The sequence below is a fragment of the Meles meles genome, chromosome 17 (genome assembly GCF_922984935.1).
Source record: "Meles meles chromosome 17, mMelMel3.1 paternal haplotype, whole genome shotgun sequence".
Classification (NCBI taxonomy): domain Eukaryota; kingdom Metazoa; phylum Chordata; class Mammalia; order Carnivora; family Mustelidae; genus Meles; species Meles meles.
This window is the reverse complement of record NC_060082.1, coordinates 15,883,105-15,910,134: the sequence shown is the minus strand read 5'-3', so window position 1 is coordinate 15,910,134 and position 27,030 is coordinate 15,883,105. Positions and strand designations below refer to the sequence as shown.

Here is a 27,030-nt window from a genome sequence, read left to right as displayed (position 1 = left end):
GCCACAAAATGAAAATGAATCAGTTAATATATTTAATATATATATTTTAATGGGAATTTAACTATGTTGATAGATTTTATAACCCCTGCCTAAATTCCTTCATATTTGCAAAAATGGGTATTTACAGGATCAAGTAAATTCATAGGCTTCTTATTTGCTGGGTTGCAGCTCGATGAGTAGAGAGGCTACAAAATGCCATCGCTTGTAAAAGGAGGCATCAAAATATCCTAATGAAACTAGTAATTGCTGGGAGTAATTTAAGACTATCTTTCTGCCTTAAGGAAAGAAACTATGGAAATACAAATGAGAGAATTAACAAGAATACATTTTAGGAAGAAAATTTAGCAAAGTGAATCTTTAAAATTTAAATTTCCATTCAAATTATCTTGCTTCCAGATGAAATTCCAGATACATTTGAGAGGGAATTCCTCCAGATTTTTTCTGGAATTCCCCAGCGATTTTTTTTTTTTTTTTTTTGGTCTCCCTTGATGCATCATTTTTTTTTTTAAAGATTTTATTTATTTATTTGACAGAGAGAGATCACAAGTAGACAGAGAGGCAGGCAGAGAGAGAGAGAGGGAGGGAAGCAGGCTCGCTGCTGAGCAGAGAGCCCGATGCGGGACTTGATCCCAGGACCCTGAGATCATGACCCGAGCCGAAGGCAGTGGCTCAACCCACTGAGCCACCCAGGCGCCCCGATGCATCATTTTTTATTCTACTCCTTGTTAAGAATTTGTATTAGCCAATCTAACCATTCAATTTATCCTGCCTTTTTGGTAATGAATAAATAGCACATACTCCGAATTGGCCACCTGGGGTTCAAGGAGGGGAAATATAGAGTTGATGTCTGAACACCATAATGTGCTGACAACATACTGACCACACTCTATTTCACAAGATTCAAAATCAGGCTTCCTTGCCTATTTACCCCTCCCTACCATTGCACCATTTCTTGACTGTCGGTGGGACTATTATAATTTTTTTTAAGGTGATTTATTTCTAACAGATGTGATCATCCAGCCTCAGGGACCTGGATGTACACTGCCCCAACAACTTTAATTTCTGGGTATAATAAGCATATAGTCCATGAATAAATAATTATCGTTCTGCTAAGGAAAAAAAGATGCCAAGGATGAGGGACGATGACCAGGTTCTTCTGGGCGAAAAGAACAAGTAGGTGGATTTTCCTGAGGTGCTGACAATGCTCAACCTAAATGTGCTAATTATTGTATTTCTAGAATGTGGTAGGTCACAAAGGGAGAAAATTAGTCCTGGTTTAATGTGTGCAGCAATAGGTAGGAAGCTAATTTTCGGTCTACGTTAAGTTTCTTGTAAGTCAGAAGTTGCACACGTTGCCATCAGAAAAGATGGCAGCATGGGTCCTGGTAGAGAACATGGCCTATGAGATACGCAGAAGAGAGACCCACCCGGCCATCCCTCCAGCTCCCAAAGCAGGTCTTGTGGCATCTCAAGGGCAGGTGTTGGAGGTGCGCTCTTATGGTCAGTGCTCTGTGTTTGAATGCTGAGGAGGTGGCCCCAGGCAGTGCCGCAAAGCCAGCGATGATGCCACTGGTCTACCTGATGAGGTTTGAGTTGTGACTCAGCACTGTCTGCGGCCACTTGAGGCACCACCCAAACACTGGACATCTTTAGGAAATGTTTTAAGTGAGTGTAGTTTCCCAAGTTGAGCTCTGGAGAAGTCTCTAATTTTTCCAACCAAGAGTTTGCCTTTTCTTCTCCCTCTCCAGCTTCTGGACTCTTGGGCCAGCTGCCTTAAGACCACACTCTGTTGCTAATATGATTTGGTAAGTAGCACGTGACCTGGGAAAGACTTGTTAGGGAATGAAGGCTAAATGAAAAAAAGGAGAAAAATATTTTTCTTAAAAAATAATTCTGTCTCTTCAGACAGGACCCTGTGAACACATCAGCACAATGACACCTTGACAGACTGATTATCTCTCCGTCCACCAGTTTCAGATCTTAATAATCACCATTTCCTGAGTTATCTACGCTGTTCCTGCTTCTCTGTGTGCTGCTGCGTCTGATGGAGGTGTGGCTAGGCTTAGTCTCCCCAAGGACATGGTAGGATGGTGCCAAGCCATCTCCAGTTCATGTTTGCCTGCCCCCAGACCCCCTTCTCTACCTCCCAACACAGAGACTCACTATCGGATGTTTAAAGCCAGGCTTCTCTTTCTTTCCCTGAGAAAATGTCTGGTCCACTTCCCTCCTTCTGTTCAAATTCTACCCACTACTCAAGGCACAGACCTCTCCCAGGTCTTTCCTGAAATTTTCCATCCAAGTGACACTTTAATTCTTTGGATCTTTTGTAAGTCATGTCCTATATTTATATTTCACAATTAGTCCTATCATGCTATGTGGTTTCTCTCATGTGGTTTCTATCATTTGTGGGTTTCATTGATCTTTAGCTTTTCTAAAAACTATCATTTCCTTGAGGTGGATAATTCAAGAGGCAGCAAGAGGTAGAAGAAAGAACAGACTTTAGAAGCAGAGAGACAGGAAACTGAATCACAGCTTTGCAATGAGCTGTGTGACTGTGGTCAAGTAACTCAACTTCTCTAAGTTTCTGTTTTCTCACTAATGACCTGCAGATAATCATACTCTACTAAGTAGTTATTAAGATGAAATGAGGGGGCATATGCAATGTGGCTGCAATGTGCTTTCTGGAGAAAATTATCGCAAATAACAGCTTAGAGATTGAAATCGGGACATATAAATGATTATGCCTTAATGTGATTTATCTGTGAAATAGAGATCTCCTCTTATGCTAAATATATGGCATTACCAAGAAACTGGAAAAAAAAAATCCAGAATATGACTGTAGTTTGGGAACAAGAAATAATATGCAAGGTAACTCTTGCTCGTTAGAGATTTTATCAACTCATTATTCATTTATTCATCATACAGATGTCTAAAAGTGGTGTGGTTCTAGGTTCTGGGAATCAGGGAGCATAAGAAGCAAGATCCCTGCTCTCAGGGGGTTTAGATTTGAATTGGAGAGACACATAGTAAATAAGACAAAGGATCAAAAGTTTATACTTCTAGATAATGCTAAACATTAAGATGAAAAGTAAAGCAGGGGAGAGGGACAGAAAGTGTGTGGGGCAGAGGAGAGGAGTGAAATGATAGGTAGGCCAGGTAAGGCCTCCCCAAGAGTGACGGAAGGTGACTTTTCAATCCAGACCAGAAAGGAAGAAAGTCAGCTATGGGGATTCCTGGGGGAAGAGGTTTAGAGGCAGAAAATGTTCCAGTCAACAGATTACCTACCCTGGCCCTTTGTGCCATGAGGACATAAAAACTGGTCCTCACTAATATTAACACATGCATATAAAATAGGGTTTTTTTTTTTTGCTTCCTGTTGTTTTCTTCTTTTATTTTTTACTTTATTTTTTTTACTTTATTTATTTATTTTTTTAAATTTGACAGAGCTTGAGATCACAAGTAGGCAGAGAGGCAGGCAGAGAGAGAGAGGGGGAAGCAGGCTCCCCGCGAGCAGGGAGCCTGATGAGGGGTTCTATCATGACCCTGAGATCATGACCCGAGTCAAAGGCAGAGGTTTTAACCCACTGAGCCACCCAGGCGCCCCTTTATTTTTTACTTTAAAGGGCAAAGTAGACCCTAGGCTTTCTCTCTTAGGGGAACTACAGAAGGAAAAAAGTGCTGGATAAAAAAACAGATAAATTCCCCACAGGAATTAAAAGTAGCTTTCTTTCAAATTATCTATAGATATCTATAAATCTAATTATGATAAACTTTTCTTCTGACCTTACCTTAAACTGTGTTTCGAACATCTTTGAAGGCCAAGAGGTTGGTGGCATGGTGTAATAGTAAAGCATGAATATTCTTACGATCCGCATGGATATATTTTTTAAACGTTAGAGTATTTTGGTATGATAGGTCCAAAAACATTTGAAGGGTTCAAGTCTCTCTCAAATATTAATGGTCTTTACCATACGATGAGCCCTTGTCCGCTTAGTCTTGTGCCCCAAACAGCGGGACTGGTTTCGTTGGAAATGCCATGCCAATTGTACGTTTATATCCCTCATCACCGTTAAAGAGGACGGTGGGGTCTTCTCCCTGCTCCCTAGCAACAGAATTACTTAAAAAGGTCAATTTCTATCATTTCCTCTGGAACTGGTTAGCTTTGTCCTCACCTGGGACAAGCTGTGTACGTTGGCCCACTAGGACTTGCAAGACTTGTTTAGAGGACCTAGTTGCTGGGACACTCGTGGGAATTAGAATAAAGCACCGGACAGGGCTTTTCTCCCTGGATAAGTTCCAGAGGGGACCGTGCTCTTGACATTACAGAGATAAAGAAGAGTTTTCAAGACACTTTCTATTTCCATACGAGTTCTTTTGTATGCTGGGTTGCCTGCCATTATGTTTATGTAATTCTGACAGTGTTCTTAATGACACACTAACAGATTGTAAAACACGCTGCTGGCATTTACTTGTTTTTTATATTTTTAAAACAATGTCCTTCATGTAACAGTAGTTAAGCGCGGCAGAAGGACATCATTAGAGCCATGGTTAAACTGTAATTTACACCATTAGGAAGGCAGGAGCAATTTTTATTGCCTGGCAATTTTCTTGCTGAAATATTTGGACCATATGGCTCAATTTGTGTAATAACCTTAATTTCTGCACCCTTCAGGTTTGCCTCCGTCTCCTACGGAATGGTAAAATGCGGTTTAGCAGAAAAGGCAACTGTCTATACTTAGAGAGTTGAGATTAATAACATGTCACGTCCTGTTTTTGGTGAAGGAATTCGAACAGCAGCCAGATGGTATCTCTACAAATAACTGTCAGGGGTCTTGATCTAATCAATACAATGTATTAATACATCTCCCTTTGCTGTTTCTCCAGGGGACGGTGCACAACATCTGGAAAGAGTGGGGGGGCCCGCCAAGTAGAAAGCCGATTCTTTTCAGAATCAAACTGAGCCCAATTAATTTTTCATGTATCCTTGATAACTGTTTCATAATGAGCTATGCGTCTTGACGGATTTGGGGTTGGCAGAGCAGGCTGCCCCTGGTTTCTATCCCCATTCAGTCCACTTATAGAAACCAACCCATTAATCAAGCTATCTGGCATAAAACCTGAATCTCAGCTCAGCAAGAGATCAATAACCATCCTAAAAAAAACACAGAACCAGCCACTAATGGGCACAGGTATCCAGCCATGACACTAGTAATTGCTTTAGCAAAAATAAAACTCTGTATCATAATCACCCAATAGGAACTTATATGATAAAATTCATTACTTGTGCCTTGTCAAAAAGTAACATTTACATCCGTTAAAAATATACTGTAATTTTACTATCTAGACATGGCCATTATCTTTCAGAGGGAGACAACGCACTTTTTGAATGGATTAAAACTCCCTGATTTTGTAATGTGAATATTGAATAATCCAAGTATCACATAAAATGTTTAAAAATGAGTTATTACACTTATTTTAAATTCAGAGTACCTGAGGGGCTCCTTAATACAATCTTTAGCCCAACTGCCTACGACACACAGTGAGCTTGCTGTGCTACGGACTCTGATGTGATGTCAAATTGGTCAGATTTCTTCACTCTTTGGTTGGCTTAATGGCAAGATTTACAATTCAAATCATAAATTCTTCTCACTTTCCCAGTGGCTTTATCTCAAACCCTTACTGTTTTACCAAATTCAAACCAGTCATTTCACTTCTCAGTTTGCAAATCTCTTTTGGCTTGGCAGGGGTTTCTGTGCTGATTCCTTCTGAAATAAGAGACCCAGTGACTTTGTCTACGGAGAGGAATTCAGGGCAGAGAAGGAGAGGTGGAGTAACCCCAGGGCATATATTCTGAATTGATGGCCTGTTTGGTAAAACATTCCTTCGTGGCTCTTAGACAACAGGTGGAAACCTGTTTTGCCCTTCTGAGAATCAGATTTTCATTAGAAAAAAAGTGCTGGGAAGGGCCGCTGTTAAGACACTCTTTCCCTGGCTGATCATCTGATCAAATCCTGCCAAGATGATAGAAAGGTCTAAGGTGTCATCCAGGAACTTGAAGGGGACGTCACATTCATCTCCTCTGACAGCAGGACCCAGAATCATGATGCCGTGTTTGTTCAGTCAGTGGTTTGTGGTTCGGCAGGATGAGCGCTTGGTTTGGAATCAGGGGTATGAGCAAGGGTCCTCCTGGGTTCTTGGAAGTATTTATAAGTACAAACGCCTAAGCCTGACCAAATAATTGCTTATTATATCATAATTTGTCTCTTTCCTTATTTGCTTCAAGAACACCATGAGTCACAGGGAGAAGAGAGTATTTCCTCTTTCTTTGTATCTGTAGTAGCTTCTGGGGACAATAGGCTCTCAAAAGAGAATTACGTGAATAACTGATTCATGGAAGGGTCCCATGATATTTCTTGGGTCTTGGTCGTCACATTGGATTTTATGTGTCTTGGTCCTCATTTGCAAATAACTCATAATTTTCATAACATGCATGAGATTTCAGAGAAGCAAGTAGCACAGATTTTCAATTTTCATTTTGTTTGCTGATGCCCAGTGTGGATAAACAGAAAACACCCTGATAATGGTGTGTTTACAGTGGAGTTGCATAACATCCAGCAAGAGAACTATTCAAACAAAGAAATGACGTGACTATAAAGTCTGAAACTTGGGATCCACAATACGTGGCATTCATAATTTTCAACTTTTGTCATGCCATTATCAAAATATTTAATTTATTATAAACCTAAGCCCCCTGTGACAAAGACAGAAGATAGTTGCTGTTCTGGGGCCTCCTGGGTCATAGACATGATCAACTATGCCAGCAGTTCGAGCTTAGTTAACACCCGGCTACAGCACTAACAAGATGTTTCACCTTAAAAATTATATCAAGATAAAAAGATTCATTTGCAAACCCATCACATATGTATTCGCAGGTGGTGGGTGTGGGTCATTGCATTTGGATTAAAAAGCAAATGTCTCTCTCTACATGAGAGGTCACTAGCTGGTATAAGGCAAAATCTTTTCACTGTTCGGCATAATTAAAATATTCCAACAGTGGTTTCAGTAATTTAGAAATCACAGTATTGTTGTAATATTTTTCTAGGCTTCAGGAGCTCACAATTGTTTGGCCCAATCAAATCTGGGAACACTAGAGAAGTTATCACCCATCAAGGTAATTACTTTCAAGTTGAAATAATTACTCTATCAATGTTAATGGTCTTTCAACTTCAATAAAGCACTCACCTGCCGATAATCACGGCTAACCTCTTGCTCTAATGCAATTCCCTCTCTATTTAGTAGGTTATATTACAGCCGTTACAGTGGTCACTTGTCCTGAACAGCTGCTGAATTTCACTTTGATCGGCTGTGAACCATAAAAAAATTGGTCATCTGTGTATGATTTCCCCCTCACCCATAAGCCCTTGCAGAGCTCAGGATATGATCTCTTGGCTGTAATAGGGTACTTCGGGGGCAGCCATCTTGTCTCAGGTAGTGGCTACTTTCCACTTGTGACAAGAGCACAGTAGTTCAATTAACTTCTGCCCTTCATTGCCATCTACAGCTTGCTGTCTCTGCTAACTGGCATATAGCCTGAATTTATGGTCCGGGCCTGTTACCGTGCGGACAAGTTTGTTTTATTTTCATATATGGATTTAACAAGGGTCTGTGGCATTCTTAGTTGTCTTTACAATTCAGTTAAAGACAAAACAACAACATACTGGAATGAAAGGGCAAGTAGCTTCCTCACCAGCTGCCCCTCATATACTGATAGCCTGCCCTTTGGCACAGGTAAAGCAGGCCGATGCTAGTTTGCAGAATCTGTGTGACTTGTGAAGAGTGTGCGTGTGTGTGAGTTTCTGTCTGTCTGTGTGTGTAAGACCTCATGTTTTGTTGATAGGATCTCAGATCGAGAATGAGCAGGGTCCACGGAGCATCATGGTGAATAAACAGAAGTGCATCTAGAGAGGTAATTGCCTGATGATGACTCTTAGAGGGGAAAGACTGAGATGTTAATGCAGAAGAGGAAATGGGTCGGTGCTAAACCTCAGGGACACAAAAAGCATGCTCCTTCTCCAGGGGACTTAGAAAAGAGAGCCCAATCCAATACTTGAGACATTATCTGGAAATCAACAGTGTGGTATCAAGAAGCCCTTAAATTTGCAAGCTCTGAGTTTTGTTGCAAGGCGAGGAATGCCCAAGATATATAAAACGTAAGATTTTTCATTCATGACCAGACTAGTACAGTTGCTTTAGCAAATCGAAACTTTCCCTACTTTTGTTCATTTCTTCCAGCTTCTGTTAGTCCAAACAGTAGGACTTCTGAAGTTTTACATCCTATTTATATTGCCATTTACAGTTTTTTTTTCTTTTTTAAAGATTTATTTATTTATTTGACAGATAAAGATATCACAAGTAGGCAGAGAGGCAGGCGGCGGGGGCTGGCGGGGGAGCAGGCTCCCCGCTGAGCCGAGAGTCCGATGCGGGGCTCGATCCCCAGGACCCTGGGATCATGACCTGAGCTGAAGGCAGAGGCTTTAACCCACTGAGCCACCCAGGCGCCCCACCATTTACAGTTTCGTTTCTTTTTCTTTTTTTTTTTTCATTTATAGTTTCTAAAGTACTTTGTGTATGCCTTAATTTACTTAGCGCTTGCAATAGCCTTGTGAGTTAAGTAACATTTTAGTTCAGGTTTGACGATTAAAGAGGAAGATGGATCTATTTCAAGTGTAAGAACATGATCATGATTTGAGGAGGAACAACCTTTGTGAAGAACCTAACATGGTCTGCAAGCAGAAGGATTCAAGATATACTTTAGAAGTAGAATCGGTAGGATTTCGTGAAAACTGGATATGGAAGTGAGGAAAGGGAAGGACTCAAAGATTATCTGGCTTGAGTAACCAGAAAGATGATGGATCCCTTTAGTTATGGAACACGATGTATTAGGGAATAATAAGTAAAACTTAGAGAAAATGAGTGATAAGTAACTATTGGAACTGCCAGATATTTCTCTGCAGGACTTCCAGAAAGAAAGAATCAACCTTATATCTTCCAGCCCACCTTCCTCTGAAGATGTATAGAAGACAACTTAGGTAAGAGAAGATCCAGGTTCATGAAAAGCAAATTGAAGAGAATTTGGTAGAGAAGCTTCTCCAGGTTATTCCCCTACTATTTGGGGAGAAGGAATGGGGATACAGCACGCCCCTCTCTCAAGGCATAGGAGGGATATCCAAGAAAACAACTTGAAGGAATTGAGGGTGTCTGCAAGAAAGGTGAGATAGACAATCTGCTCTTTTCGTGAAGATTGTAACTGAGCTGAAGTGACTCAGGCTAATTCTGATGCAGCCACGAGCGTGGAGAAGCAGCTTCTTAGATTCTCGTGTGATCCCAAGATTCGGGGATCATGGTTCAGCACAGAAGCTGCTTCCTGCTTCTTATTCAACGAATTCTGAAGTTGGGAAGCTGGCTGGGTCTCACTCAGCATGGAGGTAAAATACAGAAGATAGGGCTGAACAATCTGTACTTTCCTTATTTTGTAGAATGAGTTTTCCCCAGGCTGGGAGGATGTCAAGAAAAGAATGAGTTTTTCAGTGTGATATGACCTAGAATCTGCTGACAGCTCAGGAGGTAAGAACCCAGACGTAAAAGGGGACAGTAACGGTGCCAGAAACTAGCCAGAGAGTGCGTTGCCTGCATCAGGGAATGTGAAACACGGAGTTTCCCGTGCAGGATCTCCATATAACCTCACAGGAGCACTGGCAGATGGAGAAGAACTAGATTCATGATTAAGGCTCTGCTCCTTTTTGTCCAATTTTCTCTTTTCTCCCACAGTCCTGGGGACATCAACAAGAGAAGTGGGGAACTAAAGAGGAGGGAAGAAAATAAACAAAATAAAAATGTCCTTTCTTTTCTATGGTAGATCTCTTCACACAAGGCTTTAGACTAGATTTTTTTTTTTTTTTCTTAAACACTTGAAATGCACCCTGATGACCAGAACTGGGCTGGTACTTGTCACTGACTGTGGCTGGAAAACCAAAGGACCTGCCCTGGAAATTAATGATGATTGAGCAAGGGAGTCCTGGAGGAAGCTCGTTGGAATAAAGTGGTTTGAGAAAAACAAAGCTCTCTCTAAGGAGTACTTATATGAAGTTCAAGAAGACTTATGTGGTTTGCGTCTCCAATAATACTGAGCACAAAACAGATCCCTGATATAGATCTGTGATTGGTACCATATTATTAGAAAAATGGGATAAAGTTAATGCAAGGCTAATGAATGAAAAGTTAATGTCAGACCAGACATCATTACAACAACATGGATCGCAGCAATAAGTGGTCATCGTTTTTGCAACACTTACCCACCTCTATTTTGTAATCTTACATAAAGAATGAGTAACATAGTTACATTATAAAATGCGAAAATCTCAGCTAATAGAACTGATATAAAAAGTACAGTAATTGTTCTTATCACCAAATCTTTCTTCATTTTGGAAAGATAGTCACCGCCAAAGGAGTCCTTATAGATACGTAGATCTCCTAGTGCATTTCTATTGTCTTATAAATAAGGGGAGAAAAGGCTAAGAGCCATCAAATTTTAAGAGCTAAAATTAATTAAGAACATATGTAAAGAGTAATAATAGTTGACATTATGTTAAACCAAAGTAAAAATAGGATTAAAAACAAATTAATCAATGTACTCCCAAACTCTCCACGATATGGCAAGTAGGAAACATCTCATTTCGCTCCACATATCTACTTAATGGTAGAGAGATTTGAGACAACCACAAGAGAAAATTTTGAATACTTCTTCCTTGACTTTGGGCAAGGGAGTTTGGCAACTAAAATCTAGGAAGTAGAGTTTGTAAATCTGGATTTTATTTCCAGATTGGAAGCCAACTTTTAGTGACCCATATAATTTGCTTACCCCTCAGCACCGTATGCTTGATTCTACCCAGACAGTGAAGTACCATCTATCTTTCAGGGTACTGGGCAAATGTATGATCTGGGCTTGATGTTTCATAACCCTGTGGGGTAAGCAGGGATATACTGAGAGCACAGACTAACAGGTAAACCACCTTTGCCTTTAAATCCCAAGTTATTTCTGCCAGTGCGATGGCAGGTGCCAGTGAGAAAAAGCAAACAAATCTGAATGGTGGCAGCAGTATCGCCAACCTCGCCAGGAGTGTTCCCTGTAAATACCACCATGGAACTCTTGCATGCCAAGCAAGGCTAAATACAGTTTCTCTCCTGACACTGCACAATTCATCACAGAGCTAACTGGGAAGGGAATTTAAGGACTTCTACTTAAATCTTGTTTTCAGTAGTGGGGAGTATTGGTCTGAAGAGACCCTAGGAATCTAGACATCTCTCTCTTCCCCTTAGAAGAACCTACTTGGGCCCAAAGGGATGTGAAACTTTTCATGAGATTGGGAGAGAAGCTGGTGATACATTAAAACCCACACTCTTTTCCATTTCTCCTCTCCTGCTGCCTCTACTGCTGCTGCTGCTGCTCCTGCCAACACATATGCTCTCCACCCCCATGGAGGGCCCCCATTGCCATTTCTCCATCCATTGCCACCATCAAGAGGATTCATGCATCCATTGCACCTGTTTTATGCGGTTCTCCCAGCAACGTCCACCTGTCCATAAACAACTCTGGGGGGATGTTGGGACAAGCCAGTGATGGCACTACATCATGGGCAATTTATTGGTGGCCCCTCATGCAGAGATAGGATACCAATAAACAAGAGACTCAATGAGATTATTTAGTGACACCTCTTGCAAGTCTGTGGATTAAACTGTAATCCTTCAATTGTGGGGATGGATTCTGGGCCTTGCCAATTAAAAATGTAGTTCTGTTGCTCTGGAGAATGCTAGCCAGAGTGGTCAGTGAAACAAAAGCTTGAAATATTTCCTAGGGCAGGCACAGACAGGGACGAAGACAGTAAAGATGTTTAGCTAGTATAGGAATTAGAGAAAAACTAAGTAGAGCCAGGAAGACACTCAGAGAGAGAGAGTTGAAAGGGAATCATTAGTACATGAGCAGCAGAAACCCAGAAGCAAAGAAACTTAGAAATCTGAAATGCCCAGAAGTAATAAAGTATGCCTCAGACATGATTACTCAACTTCCCCTTCAGTCTCTGCTCTGCCCAAGGGTCCAGTCTCATGGTAGCCTTCAACAATACAGCTGACTGTAGTATTGAGTATTGGCATACTGAATACAGTGCTCAATGACCATTTGCCAAATTGGATTGAATTGTCAATAATCTGTTCTTGACCCTGAAGGTTCATTGCACTGGTTTAAAGAAGTCATGCCATTCTGAACAGGAAGGGATGGACTTAAGTGACAGGAGGAAGGATTTGGGTAGGAGTTAAAAAAAAATTCTTCTCGGATGGTAAGGAATTGGAATTACATGGTAGAACCCCCTTCTTTAAATATCTTTTTTTTTTTTTTAAATGCTCAAACACGTTCTCTTGGGATGGAGGAATGTGTGAAACTCAAAGACTATGGTTTATTTTTCTGATTCTTTCTTTCAAAGATGTCAGCCCATAAAGAGTCATAGTGGTGTCCTGCCCTGGAAATCTGGCTTGCTAATCACAATGTCCGAACACTGGTCCAACTGGTCTATGGAAGACATCCTTGATTGCTTAACAAGCTCAAATTGGGCTTTTCCTAATGACCCTAATGAAATCTTTTCTCGGGATTCTCAGGGCCAGAGATCCAGATTGGGGGGAGGAGGGTTTATTCTGAGCACACACACAGATGCAAACATTTTAAAATAGGGTGGAAATATTACTGTTTCCTGATCATTCTGGCTATCCTCTTTAGCACTGTGCAAGGATTACTCCTTGGAAAATGGAAGAGCACAGCAACACTGGGCTGCCAGGTGGAGGCTGTGTTGGCAGGGCCCATGGATAAAGGTGCTTAAAGATGCTTAAAGCTTGGGGCAATAGGCCTTCTTCTCTTTTAGGAACTTTTCAGAGTGATAAAAACAGAACCTGGCAGATTAAATACAAGACAGAGTTCATCGTATATTTTAAGTCTTGTGTTGTGAGATGATACTAGCTATGAAAGAATGATGTAGAGGGTATTCCATAAGAGAATTCCAGTAGAATTGTTTTAGGAAATTAAATGTTTAGGCTCAGGCCTCTAAAAGCCATATTTTAAAATCAGAGGTTTAATTATTACAATATTAGTGCCTTTAATAAAAATATTTAAGTTAGAGTGTGTCATTCAGAAAGCCCTTGTCGAGAGTTTTTTTAGTATTTTTACTTTATTTTTTAGGATTCTGCTTTCAGGTGGAAGTTTAGAACATGAAGTCCAACGAGATAGTAAGAAGTCATAGATTTCATGGATCACTTATCAATTAAAAAAGATCTGCACTTAAGAACACTGCTTCTGATGCCTATAATGAAGGCTCTAGGAAGATGTAATGTGAAAGAGAATTAAATATAACATAAAAAATAAAGTACCAGTTCTGAATTCTAAATAAAATGAAGACAAATACTATCTCTTTAATACAGGCTGCTTATTTTTTAGTCATATGAAAAAAACTGAACATAAGGAGAGAGAGAAGATATTATACTTTAAACTATTCATTTATAACTGTTCTTTCAGAGTTTCATTACAATATGTTCTCTCAGTATATTCAGATATTTTGATAAAGTTTATACTCTATAAACTTCAGGTATATTTGGGTGTCTAGCCTGGGAGCACAGGAGCATGGTCTGCTTTTTGAAAAAATGCTTTATTCTGTCTATTTTTTCTTATTATGAGGGATTTTCATACATAGCAAGGTCTTGCCACATCTTAAAAACCATATGTATTTAAATGCTAAGACCACAAGTTTCATCTTTTCCGTGAAGACTCTTCAGTTTGAAGGTTTCCTGCTGACTTCTCAGAGCATTTTTTGACTAACTCTTGGAAGTTGATATTCTCTCTTGTATTGTGGTTTACGGCTTGGTAGGTGGTGGGTGGCATTTGGGACCTTAATCACCATGTGGTGGATATTATAGCCCATCATGCACTACTTCTCTGACTTTTTTCTCATGTTCAATTCTCATCTCTGCAATATGATAAAAAAGAAATCTCCCCGATAAAAGAACCATCCTATTTCCCTATTTCCCATAGAACATCAGCACATGCCAGGTGGAAAGAAAGCTCTCAAAAGACGCTAGTGAACTCAAATAAATTTTTTTATGGGCCAGAGGTGATCAACCCAGAAAAATAAGTTATGGTGCATGTGATATCTATGCCTATATCTATATCTGTATCTATATGTACATCTACATCTATGTCTGTATTTATATCATCCAGATCTAGAAATTTTTATTTTTTTTCTCAAAGAGCCAATCATATCATATCTATCTATATCTTTATCTGTTCTGAATCTGTGTCTATATATGTGTCTGTACCAAATCTGTGTCTGATTCTATATCTGTATCTGTCTAATTTTATCTATGCTTCATCCCCCTGAGAGATACAGAGACACATTTAGTATCCCCATTTAATGGATCACAGAAAGAGAAGTTCAGTCATTTGCTTGAGGTAATACAAATTAATCGTGGCCTGGAAACTGGTGTCCAGTGTCCCTTATACTCAGTTCCATATCTTCCCTGTGACTACACTGCTCTTTTTCACATGTGAAAGATTTTAATGTATTTAAGCTCTAACTGAAAAAACAATGATAAGCTGGATAAAGAATAAATTTCATCATATTAACCAGATACTCTAAGCATCTGTTACTCTCTTTCCCTACGTTCTTACCGTCATGGTGAAAGCATGCACAGTAGAGATGTTAAATGTTGGATCATCAGGTCTTTCTTGGTAGACCACATGGTACTGGGAGATAATGCCGTTGGGAGATTCTGGCTTCGTCCAGTTCAGCAGAACAGAATGAGCACTGGTGGCTTTTGCCCAAGGTGCTGGCAGATCCTGAGGTGGGGCTTCCAGGGTCCGTGCTGATGACCACAGACTCTCCACTGACCCCCTGGAGTTGTGGGCTCTCACTCGGTATTCGTAGAGCGTGAAAGGCATCAGAGTATCCGAAGCATCAGTGAATTCAAGGGCTCCTTCTGCCCAGACAAACAAAAGGGACTCATCTTCAATGCCAGCAGGACGTCTGAAAGGAGACCAGGAAGGTAATCAGGGACAGCTGTACACTTCAAAAGAAGGTTTGCACATAGAGGAAGAAATTGCTTTTCAGAAGAATTTGTTATCAATTCAACTGCTCCTTTCTGGTGTCATAATGAAGACCAGATGGAAGAGGGCACAAGAGACCCGATTCAATATCATTTTTTAAGTATTTTTAAAAATATATATTTGGCTAATCATAAAGAATGTATATATATTCCTAGAAAACATGGAAAACACAGAAGAAATAAAAACATTTAAACTGTGCAGCACCATCCATAATTACATTTTATTGTATTCCCTTAGAAACTTTTCCTTAAAAACATCTGCCTATGCCATATATAGAAACACACACATTATTTAGAAACTTAAAAAAATCAGAAGCATAGATGTAAGCACTATTAAGACATTTAAGAAATATTTCTGGATCTTTGTGTGTTTATATGTATGTGAAAGTGTATGCATGTGCCCATGAATTATATTGCACAATTTTATTTTTTTGCACATCTGGAAATTACACTCTATAGAATTATTGGAAGTTGACACTATTGGGAATTCATACCCTTCTGTACTAGCTGGACTGCAGTAAGTATTCCGATTGTTTCGTCTCCCTGTACCCATGTCTATTGCTATGTGTTCCTAAACTCTCTCTGAACTTGGATGTATGACTCTCACTGGTCAACATGACATGAGCAAACACGATGAATGCAGAGACCTGAAAAGTGTTCATACATTGAAGGCGACCTTCTTACTGCTCCTAGAATGACAAGATCTTTGTGTGAGAAAACCCTGGCTAGCACCGTGAAGGAAGAGGAATGACGAAGAGAAGCCCACGGTTCTAATTCTCTTTTACCTTGCACAATGTTATTTTGCATCTGCTTCTAGGATATTTAAAAAATGTTTTGAATTCACATCTTGCCTGTCACGCATTTTCTCTTCATCTGAGAATGGGCCGTTCTTTCTTATATTCATCAACAAACCTTTACTGAGCAAACCTTTACTGGTTATTCTCTGCTTACACTATAATATACACCACACCTCATACCAGGAGCAGAAGTACACATTCCTTCTCTAAAGGAACTCATGGGTGAATTGAGAAGATAAATGCAAATTAATGAAAATAACATAATAAATTATATCACACGAATTTGCTCTAGAGATCTTTAAAGGGCAAAAATCAAATTCCTTTTAGATGCCTTCTCCAAGACCTAATAAAATTCACATTACACTCAAAAAATCCTCAGATGCCCGAGGAAGGGATTCTTCAGTCCCATCTGTAGATTTGACTGATATAAAAACTAAGGCCCATGCATACTATTTGATACTCAATATATAGAACATTAGACATCCCAGCAAGAGAAATGGATTTGTCAGTTGTTAGTATAGCTCCAATATCTGATATTTCATTGGGAACAGCTATTTGCTCACCTGGATATAAAATCATGATGCAAACAAAACAAAAACAAAAACCCACAAATAAAAAAATTAAAAAAAAAATCTGGTTAGCTGCAGACCTAATCAGAAGGGAAAACTCCTGAGGAATCATGGTTGGTCTATTTCTGTATTCCCAGGATCTGAGCCCTGTAAATTCTGTAATTTTTTTTGAACAAGTGGCCAAAAGACATGTAATTCCATGGTTTCTCTGCATTTTTACCTCATCTCTATTAACTCTCTTTACCCACTAGGGTAGTATTCCAGGTTGGGGAAGAATGTACCCAAGAGATGACCCTCTCCTACTCAGCTTCTGCTCTGTAGTTGAGAGAGACTGACGGATGAGGCAGGATTTTCCAGGCCGTTAGGAGTGTTTAATGAACATGCTCTTCAGATGCCAGGACAGTCACATGCTGCCATATCAGATTAGCCCTCAAAATGGAAAGGGTTATTAAGGCAAAGTAAATGACAGTGCCTCTCACAAAAAGGCAGGATATTTAAAATCTCTGGCTTTGGGAATTTGATGATCCTCAAGTTGATAAATCACAATGACCTAAGCATGAGCAATGACAAGCCTCCTGCTGGAGACTATAGAGGCTTCCTAGATACCTCTCAGTGACCTGCAATTCCATTTCGGCAACCCACCTCATTATTCCTTGCTACCATGCGAGGGCCAGATTCTGCACTCAGTGTCGGTTTGCAGGGTTTGGCCCTTGTACTTGCTGCAGATACTAGGCACCAGGTGTGTCAATGGGAGGGATCCATTCTAATGAGGACCACAGGGCTCACGGCCAAGGACTCCTCTCTGAGTTTTTAAAAGGTGTTTGCAAGGAACATAATACAGCAAACAAACACAAACTTCTATGGGGAAATAAAATTGTCTGTTTTGTCTGGATTCAACCTTTCTATGACAATTCAATTAATTTTTATTAAACTCTCATGAATTCCCACATTGAGGTGTAGCTGTGGTTGTGACATTCTTTTAAAAATTGCCTGAAAGCATGAATTTAAAAAAAATCTGTGCTATGTGAGAGATTAAATATTATGTTAGCTTCAAGTTTATCTACTAGAACAATTAAAGGATGTAACCTGGTTAAGTACTTCTTGCTACTATTGAATACTCAATAAAGTAACATTATATTGAGGTAAACACTCCATCTATGGTATTAAAGAATAGAATCTCTTCAGGTCTGGATGAACTTTGAACAGAAGTTAAGTGGATGACAATTATTCTTAATTTATTTAAGATTTAGGCTTCAACTGTTCATTTAACTGGAAGTGTTTCCTCCTGAACCATCTGCGTTTAGGGAAATCACATTTTCAGTTCTCTCTGAATAGCCAAATGGTTATTCTATCCTTAAACTCATTTGGGAGATATTTCAATAATGAATGCTCTTTTCCAACTAGAGTTAATTTAAGGTTGCTTAACACTAAGAGAAAAACAAAAATAAGTATTAAAACTAGGAACCATATATTTTAAAAGATTCATACTTATGTTTTCTTATTGTAGTACAATCTTAAGAATAAAAAAAACAAAGCTCTTTATCCCTCTATTTCCTGCAACAATTCTTAGCACTTGTTTTCAGAAACTACCAAAGCAAAATCCTGTAACTCAGTTCATTTCCCACAGCAATTTCAGATTATGAAAGTGCCACCCTCAATTTATGAAGAATAATAAGAATACTAATTTAAATATAAAACCCCAAACACCTGTAGTCTGAGGAGATAAGTTGTAGGTCTAGGCCTACAACCACTTGAGTAGATGGCGGTGGGCAAAACTCACATGTACTCTCTAGTTTCCATTTCACTTGGTGAACTGGAGTTAGTAACCTTATAGTGTATGATGTCCTAGCATTTTGGTAAGAATTATATCAGATTATGCACATGAAAATCCACTGGGTTAAACATAACACATGATACAAACAAAGTTATCATAGAAATGGCGTCCAAAGCTGCTTTTAGGAAGACAAATCCAGCACTCACGTGAAGTCTGCATTGAATGGGAACAGGTATGTCACACGGTGATTGAATGCCAACAGGTAGTCACACAGTGAAGAGGTCATCTCAACAGACCACATGAGAATAAAGATAGATCCTGAACTACAACTGATGGTAGAGGAAACGGTAACACAGGTGATTTACCAAATCCCGTTGAAGGTTGAATCATCCAGATTCATGGAGTGAGTAGATACTCTGGTGTTGGAGGATGAGATGTTAAAGATCATTTAAAAGTGTTAAGACTTAATCCCACTTAGAATGGTAGTGATTTGCCACGCAACTGGCCAGTGCTTACCATTCCAGATTCCTGTTCCAGATTTCTATTCCATCTGATATTCCAGTCATAATCAAATGCTTGTCTACAGTTCCCTTCTATTCCATGATGGTTCATGCTTCCATGGCTCTGACATGTCAGTCCTGTTCTGCAATGCCTCACTGCACACTTTCTTCATCCTCCCCCTTCTGTAGGCTAACTCCAATTCATCTTTTAAGCTCCACCACAGTCACTTTCTCCAGGAAGTCTTCTCCTTGCTTCTCTCTCAGTTAGAATTATCATGTTCTCTTTTGTGCTAAGTCTTTTTTCAACTGATTCACTTATAACACTATAATGTAATATATTTTCTTTCTTTTCTATCTCCTATACTGTACTGCAAGCTCCTTGAAGGTGAAGACTCTCTCTTACTTATCTATATATTCTCAGCCCCTAGGGAAGCATGACATACTATAATAAACAGTAATTATTTTGTAAGCAATGACTGGATGATGGACTGGTTGACAAGAAGAGACCCAAATTCTCTGAAACCTGCTTAACTAGAAAAAATGTGCCCATTATTAATTTGTTGTCTCTGAGCAATAACCCTTTCCTTCAATAATGGTTTTATGACGGTGAAGCTGGGACTTTGCAATGGCATTTCCGCTTTACTGGTTGAATCTATGTTGAGCTCTGCCAATAGGGGGCGCCACAGGGAGCGCAGAAGACTGAAACCACAAAAGAACTGGCTCTTTACTCTTTGCTTCCTGTTTGCTTGCTGATTATGAAAGCATCTCTCCAGCCAGGATTTTTCACCCTGAAAGTAATAAATCCTTCCTCCTTATGAGAAGTTTGAGTATGAAATTTGTTTGGGGCTGGGGGCGGGAGTGGGAGCTCTCCCCTCTAGTTACTAAGTTTTTAAGAATTCTAGCTGTCTCAGTCCCAAGGGTAGTACGTGTTTCCTGCAGTTGCCACCTTCATGATATCTTAGAGTTCACTTTTTATCCTTCCAGTTACCTAGTTAACAAATTTATAACTAGTTAACAATTATGTATGTTAAACTCAGTTAAAATAACTGTTGCGGTTTCTCTTTCCCAAGCAGGACTTGCTACACGGAGGGATGATGATGTTTACAGAAAGAGAGAAATAGGAAAACCATAAACAGGGTGAGGATTGATTTGCATCTGGACTATCAATTTATTATTTTGTCTTTATCATGCCATATAATATGTTTGCTGTGAAAAGTAATCAGAAAATATGGATGAGCAAAAACACAAGTACAGGCAGTCCTCAACTTATGATGGCTTGACTTATAATTTTTTTTGACTTTATGACTATGTGAAAGTGATATGCGTTCAGTAGAAAATGTACTTCAAATTCTGAGTTTTGATCTTTTCCCAGGATAGCAGTATGCCCTAAGATACTCTTTCAGAATTTGGGGCAGTGGCAGTGAGTGGCAGCTTTTGTAAGCCACACAATCACAGGGTAAACAACTGACACATTTACAACCCTTCTGTAGTGACACAACCATTCCATTTTATACTTTTAGTATGGTGTTTAATAAATTACACGAGATGTTCAACACTTTATTCTAAAATAAGATTAAAAATATTTAAAAATTTATAAAATATGTTATAAAATATAAAAATAACAAAAATATTATTTCTGTTAGATGATTTTGCCCAACTGGAGGATAATGTAAGTGTTTTGAACACATCTAAAATAGGCCAGGCTGAGTCATGAGGCTTCGTATGTTAGGTGTATTTTTTTTTTTTTTTAAGATTTTACTTATTTATTTGAGAGACAGAGTGAGAGCACAAGTCAGGGAGGAGCAGAGGGAGAGGGACAAGCAGACTGTTGAGCCTGACACGGTACTTGATCTCATGACCCTGGGATCATGACCTGAGCTGAAATCAAAAGTCCAGTGCTAATTCAACTGAGCCACCCTGTGGCCCCTGGTATGCTAGATGTATTAAATATATATATTTTAAAAGATTTTATTTATTTATTTGACAGACGGAGATCACGAGTAGGCAGAGAAGCAGGCAGAGAGAGAGGAGGAAGCAGGCTCCCTGCTGGGCAGAGAGCCTGATGCAGGGCTCAATCCCAGGACCCTGAGATCATGACCTGAGCCGAAGGCAGAGGCTTTAACCCACTGAGCCACCCAGGCACTCCTTAAATACATTTTTGACTGATAGTATTTTCAAATTACAATGGGTTTATTGGGATATAACCCTGTAGTAAGTTGAGGAGAATCTGTATTTAAAAGGATTGTGCTTGGGGCACCTGGGTGGCTCAGTTGGTTAAAGGTCTGCCTTTGGCTCAGGTCATGATCCCAGAGTCCTGGGATCAAGCCCTGCATTGGGTTCCCTGGCCTGCTTCTCCTTTTGCCCCTCCCTCTTCTCATGCTTTCTCTCTCTCAACCAAATAAAAATTAAAAAAATAAAAATAAAAAAAGGGTTGTGCTTAAGTTATCTCTGGGAGATTAGCATTGTTATTTTGTTGTTGTTTCCAGACATTTTTTTATGCACATATAAATGTAAAGAAATATTCTATATATTTAAAGAAAAACAGAATCATCCTTGGCATGTTGTTGTACAATCTACTTCTTTTATTATCATGAATCTTTTTCCTTATCCTTAAATATTTGTAACAGCCAGATTTGTCTTCCTAAATCATGGTACATCTTTATTGTACATCTAGGATGACTTCCTAATTTTATCATGCTTGATATTTAACACAGGACTTCCACATACCTTACTTCATTTAATTCTTACAAAATTCTAGGAGGTTATTCTTTATGTTTATTAGCCCAACTTTACATAAAAATGAAGCTTGAGGAATATAATGACTTCCCCAAGGTCACATAACTTTTAAGTGTTTGACCCAGCACCTGGAAGCCATATCTTCTGTCTACAAATGCCAAGCTCTGCCCACTTTATCACACTGCTTTTCTGTTTTACCCGAAAGTTGGAATGGCTTACATTGCCTCCAAATAAAAAATCTAAATTCTTAGTCTGGTATTTCAAGTCTTCTAAAATCTACTGTCAAGCTGGTTGTCAAAATTCTCCCTATAATTAACAAAGGGTCCAGCCAAGCTTGACCATCACTTGAACACTATGACTTTAGTGTTGGGAATTTGGTTCATTCTATTAATTTTATTCACCTGAGATATCTTTGCCATCAGGCTCTGCTTATTAAAATCCTATCCACTATAAATGAAATAGAAAACAAAATCCTGAAAGGTACCAAATGATACATGAAGATTTCGTATAGATGGCATTTCAAGTCAGTGAATTATAAAATAATGTTGACAAACTAGATAGTTTAAAAAAAAATGCATAGATTTCGTCTCATTCTCTAAAACAAAATCAAGTCTTATATTTAGATATGAGGAGAACCCAAAAAATTGCTGGAATAATTGATGTGTTATTTTAATATGATCATCAAAGGGAGAATTTCCTTACTATATAAAGAGCACAGATGAATGAGAAATAGTCTAAAAGAAAATAGTCTAAGGATATACAGTATTTATATACACACATAAATACCAAGGAGATATTTAAAATAAATGAATGACTTCACTTATAATGACCAAATTTTAATTAAAACAATAATATGCCATTTAAAATATTGAACTGGCAAAGATTTGAAAAACTGATAAGATCCCCTAATGACAGTTTTCAGAATTAAAATTCTTACAACCATTTTTAGAAGACTATTGAGCAAATTCTAGGAATTTAAAATGTACAAAATTTGACCCTTTGCTTCTAGTACTAAGAATAAGCCTTCACTTGCTCATTGTGAAGGTGTTTTTTTGAGAGTTGATGTTGTAATGAAAACTTGGAAATCACCTATTTTGCCATCAGTAGGGGACTGGTTAAATAATACAGATTTACATTCATATAATAAAATATAGTTGAGTCATTAAAAGAAGTGAGGTGTGTGTGTGTGTGTGTGTGTGTGTGCATTCATGCCCAAAGAAAATTGGAGAACAGCATGAACAATATGATTCTTTTTATGAAAGGGAAACTATAAAAAGAAAGCAGAAATATTATGTATATTAAAATTAATAGTTACTTTCATTGATGGAAATTTTATGTGCCTTGGGTAAGTCATATAGAAAGGATGAATAGCCTTTTTAATATTCTGTCCTGTTAAAACTTTTTTCCAACAAAAATATTTCTAATAATGGTCACTAAATTTTTATGTCATAAGGCCAAGTCCTAATGACATCAATTTCATCCATGAGTGAATGAAGTCTTCCATAAATATTCCAGACAAAAAGAATCCTTTTCTCCTGTAAACTTTCTGATATTTATATTTTTCTGGTAAATATTTATATTTTCTGGTAAGTATTCCTAAATTTCTCTCTTTTTTTGTTTGTTTGCTTAGTTTGACTTATATCTCCTATCTCCTTGGTAATAGGACTCAGATCTCACAGCAGATATGAACATTTCTATTTATCGATATATCTATCACCTGTCAATCTTCTATCTACCTATCTTCATCTCCATATCTATCTTTCCACACAACATGAATTGATTGTATAAAAGTTTCTTCATTTTTGAATCAATACCCTCTTATTTTAGTCAATCAGCTTAATTTTCTGTTCTAGAAAATTATTATTTGCAGTTCCCTGCTTGGAATATCTTCTATATCAACCACCCCTCCTAACTATCTCTTATTTTATCCTTCAAAATCTTACTATTTAAATACTCAAGAAAGAGTTCATTATTCATTTCTACTTCTACAGTGTTTAGAATGTATTTGTATATATATATTTTTCTTATTGCACATTGATCAATCTCTGTATTTTAGGAGACCGTTTATGAGAATAAACCTCATGCGGTTTTTGTCTCTATTAAAATGGTGGGAGATCATTTCATTAAGTGTTTTGTGAAGTCCCAAGAAAAAGAAATATTTGATGAATTTTGTAAATGTAAGTCACTTTGTGGAGGGATTTTGCATTTACAACATTGTAGATATAAGACAGAGGGGAATACTGAAAAATCGTTATTATAATATCCAAATGGACTATGAGGAGAAAACAAATGCTGAAGATGGCCTTGTCTATATACTCTATCAGCAAACAGGTTGCACAACACTAACATCAATGTTGTCCCTATTGTCAGAAATGTCTTTTATAACTCCTCACCTTAGTGAACAAAGTAGCCTAAATCAAAAAACAAAGTAACAGATAAACGGAACAGAAGCAATCACATTAATAATCATATCCTTCCCAGATTATTTTGTTTGTAAAGTCATCAATACCCCTTTATCAGCACAGATGCTTTTCAATAGGATGATATCTAGAGGTAGTCTTTAAACAATGGAAGGAAATTACTGAGGGGAAGTGATTTAAGGGGTTAGAAGAGACTAGAGTGACAGGTATTTTCAAAATGGGATTGGCAAATTGGCTTCCTGCAATTTAATGAAAATATCTGCCTGGGCCAAACCCTGTCTTTGGTTTGAGCTAAGTGTGTTTCCTTTGGTGGCGATACAAGAAAGAGGAGGCAAATGATGAAGCAGGGATTACATGCCATAACCTCCCCAGAAATACTGCAGGCTCGTGGCCATAACTATAGAAGGGGCTCTATGTAGTCCCAGAATGAAAAAGAGCTATGTGTCTACATTCTATTTCTGTCCTTACAAATTTCTGATTTTTTTTTGCAGCTATCTAAGAAAAATTTGATATTGTTGTTGTCTAAGCACATTTAAACTTCAGCTGAAATAACCGCCAAGTGATTCATGCCTATGTAGGTGAATATAACGATTGTATCTGGAGCCCCAGTGCGCCATTTTCATTTCACTTTAAATAAAAAACAAAATGTATCTATGTCAGTCAGTGCCCTTCTGCTGTACTCAGAGGTATCAAACAGGCTACAATTATGATTGTGAAGTGATTGTGTCACATTGGAGGAAGGTTTATTGCTTTTGAGTCTGCTAGGCAGTAACACATTCTGTTTCATATTACTCTTTATATCATTGTTTGGCTGTGACTAGAATAATCAAATGCCATCAAATGCTGTCAAATTCAATTTACAGTATTTTTCATTGAAGCGGGCTTTCTGCATTATATTTCCTGTTTTCCCTCTCTATAGCTGCCACGGAATAGTCATTGAAATCATGAGCTTTATTTACAAAACCAACAGACTGAAGCCACGTCCTGCTCCATAACAGATACTTTATTTCCCTTTATTCAGAATCGGAATTTGATGTGCTTTTCTCATACAATTAGCATTAAGTAGATGAAAGAAAACTATTCCAAGAGGATGGGCATTTTAGAGCCCGCACTCATGAGCTTAGCTTAAAATGTAAATTTGCATTAGCCATTTTTATGTGTTCATGTGTCTTTGAATCAGAAATATTATTCTTCAAATTAATGTTTGCTGAGGAGACATTTGGCTTGCTCTTCTTTGGCCATGTCACTTACGTAACTAGAAATGCAAAAATACTTTCTCCTTATATAATTTTCCTACAAACCCTTATTCATCACTGAAGACGGACCTGAATCAAGCAGATTTAATATCTGAAGTTGAAAGAGGAGCCTTAAGTAAGTTTCCCATTTTCAGAGCACAGGACCAAACAAGGGAAGGTGTGAGGCTGCTGGAGAGACCAACAGACCATGAGGGGGTAGGGGTGAGGGTCTGAGCACGAATGTGTTGTTTTCTGTTTGCCTAACATAAATACATGACTTTTGGAATGGAGTTTTCAATCTGCAGATCACTCATGTCTGCTGGTATCTTTCTTCCGTTGTGTCTTTTCTGTCTTAGACAGTTACGGTCAGGAAGTCTACGTCTCTTCCAACCCCAGTTCATATGCCAAAGTCCAAACCCCCAAGGTGATGGTATTGGGAGATGAGGCATTTGGAAGGTGACTGGGACACGAGTGTGGAACCCTCACGGTGGAATTAGTTCCCTTTTAAAGGGACCCACGGAGGTCTCTAGTTGCTCCCACCACAGTACGGACACAGTGGCATGACAGCACTCCGTGACCCAGGGAGTGGACCCTCACCAATCATGGAACCTGTCAGCACCTTCGTTTTGTATTTTCCCAACTTCCAGGAAGATGACCTGTGTTGTTCCTAAATCACCCAGTTTATGCCATTTTTGTTACAGCAACCTGCAGGGATCAGCACAGATAGCAAACTCTCAGGTTCTTTGCCTTCTCTCCTCTCTTCCTCCTTCTCCCTCAGGGTTTCTCTGTCATTCTGTTTTCCTCTCTCTCTCTTCCTCTTCTTCCTGTTCTCTCTTCTCCCTCCCTCCCTCTGCTTTTCTCCTCATTATTCATTATTTATTTAAAGATAACACTAAAACTATGTGCATGCGGATCAGGTGAAGCCTGGATCAGAAGCGGAAGTTACCTTTTAACCCATAATGTCCATTGTTCCTCTGCTCTCTGTCCCTCCCTTCTCACTCTCTCTCTTCTCTTTCCCTTCAATATCTCTTTCCTTCTTTTCTTCATTTTAGGGGGATATACTTCACAAATTCTGCATATCATGGTGAAAAGCAGCTGCATTGCTATCTACTGCATTCCCATCTAACCAGCTGAGTGGAAACTCCTTCCAACAGAAGGGGAACCGCAGAGTTGAGTCATTCTTTCTGCAGATGGAAAACACCCTATTTTTTGAGGATAAAAAGGTTTTTCCAAACTCCACATAATAGGTGATGGGAAATATTAGAATTCTGATTGCAGACCTGGTTCCTCCTCTGGAATGACTATGTTCTCTTGGTCAGTGAGCCTCTAGAGGCCTGCTCTACCACTTAATCAGAAGTAAGGCCAATGTGCACTATGAGGTCTCATCGTTAAAGTAGGGCTCAGACAAAAATGCTACATGGTAGCTGTGGTTTTCCCTCCTGGATTATGTGTAAAAGCGTGCAATACCAATCTTAGACCTTAGGAGGTGCTCCAAAAAATATGAATTCCCACTTATTCCCTTAAGGAAAAAGAAAATATATTTGATTTTACAGTCCTCGAATAATACACATTTTTAAATAATTTAAAATAACAGTACTAGTCAATGTTACCTGTGAAGAAAGTAGTTGAGGATGACTCCATTTGGCTTTTTAGGTGGCATCCATTTAACCTCGATGCAAGCTGACCCCAGTGCCTTAAGAACAGGGGGAGGTAGATCCATTGGGGTTGCTTCAGATGTTTTAACAAATGTCCTACTGCTAACTCCACAACTTCCTTGAAAAAAAAAATCGAGTCCTTTAGTAAT

At 38.8% G+C, this 27,030-nt stretch overlaps 1 protein-coding gene across 1 annotated transcript in view; it reads right to left on the bottom strand.

The window, feature by feature from the left end:
- Positions 1-27,030, bottom strand: part of USH2A (usherin) — a 714,551-nt gene that overhangs the window by 77,218 nt on the left and 610,303 nt on the right. The window contains exons 59-60 of the mRNA XM_045983172.1: positions 26,837-26,999; positions 14,762-15,116 (exon numbers count right to left, since the gene is read on the bottom strand). Coding sequence (XP_045839128.1) covers positions 14,762-15,116; positions 26,837-26,999 — 518 coding nt within the window. The remainder of the gene's footprint in view (positions 1-14,761; positions 15,117-26,836; positions 27,000-27,030) is intronic.